Here is a 2,500-nt window from a genome sequence, read left to right on the forward strand (position 1 = left end):
GTATGCATATATACAGTATGTGTGTGTGAATGGTTGAGCGTGGCGTGGGTTATTAACCCCCCCTCCACACACTCTCTCTCTCTCTCTCTCTCTCTCTCTCTCTCTCTCTCCTCTCTCTCTCTCTCTCTCTCTCTCTCTCTCTCTAAGAGTTTTTTCCCTTATCGTTTTTCAAAGCACTAGTAAATTTTCCTCCATGCAACAAATAACAGAATCCTTTTCGCGATATTGACTTGGGTTTTCTCTCCGGGAATGGGGGGGGGGGGGGAGAGTGAATGGCAATATACTTCGACAAGGCATGAAATTATCATAAATTTCACCCGGTGGTTGTTGAAAGGGGGGGGGGGGGGCAGGTTTGAATTGAATGGTGAGCGGGACCTACAGTTTAGCCTGCAAGGATTGCCATTGGTGGAATGAACAGTGAGGGATCGTTAAGTCAACTCCTCTGTTAATTTCCGTTCATCATTTTTTCATTGATTTAAGGGTTTCTTCCACGTAGCAGTTCGTCCTTTTTAATTTAGTTATCACAAACATATCATCATCATCATCATCTCCTCCTTCGCCTATTGACACAAAGGGCCTCGGTTAGATTTCGCCAGTCGTCTGTATCTTGAGCTTATAATTTAATACTTTTCCATTCACCATCGCCTACAACGAATATTTTGTAAAATGTAAAAGGAGTAGAAATATTATAAGACTAATGGTAATGACAATAACGACATTAATAACAACATAGTAATTATTTCTTTTTCAGACGAAATTCCTGCTGCCATGCAGGGAGACGTCCAGCCGAGCGGTTCTCCAGATGGTTCCTCCTCGACGGCATCATCTGCGTCTTCGTGTTTGTTATTGTCCTTCACCTCTCTCCATCTTCTCCTAAGCATTGTTTATTTCATGCAGGTTTTCACGACCCTCGTTTTCCACCTCAGTTTTAGCAAAGTAAACTTTCCGAGGAATCCAGGCATTCACAGTGAGTTGTCGCCATGACGTCATACCCCTGCGCGGCATTTGTCCTCAAAAGATGTACGATAATTATCTTGCCCGAACGAGATCTCTTGTCATGTTCGATCCGTTATTGTCAAAAGAGAATACGAGTCTTAGTGAAGTTTCGTGATTTTCTTTTAATATTGTGATTTGAAAAAATCCTCAGCTACAATTGAGAGTTTTGTTTTGTCTTAATATAATTTTCATAACGGCGATTTTCTCGAGATCTTTTCCACTGTAAAGAATGCTTATTTCAAAATGAATAAAAACAATTTAGGTCACATATATAAACACGTTTCATGATCCTACCCTAATGGGTTTAGAATAATTTCAATGATGGATTAGATACTATGGAGTCTTAATGATATTTCTCAATGATATTCACCCTTACAGGACGACTGAAATACCAAGATGTTTTTTTTTTAACGAATTCTATTAGGCATAATTAAATTAATTTTAAAATAGGTGAGGAAAAACTAAAACAAAATTTAAAAACAGAGATTAAAATGACAAAAAATGTAAAAATAAAGATTCACAAAGATATCAATTGGAACCAAAGAATGAAATTTTATAAAAGGCCAACGTTATACACACACACACATACATACATATACCAAAGCACTTCCCCCAATTTTGGGGGTAGCCGACATCAAACAAATGAAACAAAAAATAGGGGACCTCTCCTATGTACGTTCCTCCCAGCCTGACAAGGGACTCAACCGAGTTCGGCTGGTACTGCGAGGGTGCCACAGGCCACCCTCCCCAGTTAACCCACACACAGATGAAGCTTCATAACGTTAAATCCCTTACTGCTGCTACCTCCGCGGTCATCTAAGGCACCGGAGGAAGCAGCAGGGCCTACTGGAACTGCGTCATAATCGCTCGCCATTCATTCCTATTTCTAGCCCGCTCTCTTGCCTCTCTAACATCTATCCTCCTATCACCCAGAGCTTTCTTCACTCCATCCATCCACCCAAACCTTGTCCTTCCCCCTTATACTTCTTCCATCAACTCTTGCATTCATCACCTTCTTTAGCAGACAGCCATTTTCCATTCTCTCAACATGGCCAAACCACCTCAACACATTCATATCCACTCTACCTGCTAACTCATTTCTTACACCCGTTTTCACCCTCACTACTTCGTTCCTAACCCTATCTACTTGAGATACACTGGCCATACTCCTTAGACACTTCATCTCAAACACATTCAATTTCTGTTTCCATCACTTTCATTCCCCACAACTCCGATCCATACATCACAGTTGGTGCAATCACTTTCTCATACAGAACTCTCTCTACATTCATGCCCAACCCTCTATTTTTTACTACTCCCTTAATTGTCTCCAACACTTTGCATCCTCCATTCACTAACTGACGTACATCTGCTTCCACTCCACCAAATGCTGCAACAACAGACCCCAGGTACTTAAACTGATCCACCTCCTCAATTAACTATCCATTCAACATGACATTCAACCTTGCACCACCTTCCCTTCTCGTACATCTCATAACCTTAC

General features: G+C 41.1%; 1 protein-coding gene across 1 annotated transcript in view; it reads left to right on the plus strand.

Moving 5' to 3' along the window:
* Positions 1-1,247, plus strand: part of LOC137649680 (hemicentin-1-like) — a 15,656-nt gene extending 14,409 nt beyond the window's left edge. The window contains exon 5 of the mRNA XM_068382651.1: positions 752-1,247. Coding sequence (XP_068238752.1) covers positions 752-984 — 233 coding nt within the window. The 3' untranslated portion in view covers positions 985-1,247. The remainder of the gene's footprint in view (positions 1-751) is intronic.
* The last annotated feature ends 1,253 nt before the right edge of the window (positions 1,248-2,500 follow it).

Source organism: Palaemon carinicauda, chromosome 11 (genome assembly GCF_036898095.1).
Source record: "Palaemon carinicauda isolate YSFRI2023 chromosome 11, ASM3689809v2, whole genome shotgun sequence".
NCBI classification, from domain to species: domain Eukaryota; kingdom Metazoa; phylum Arthropoda; class Malacostraca; order Decapoda; family Palaemonidae; genus Palaemon; species Palaemon carinicauda.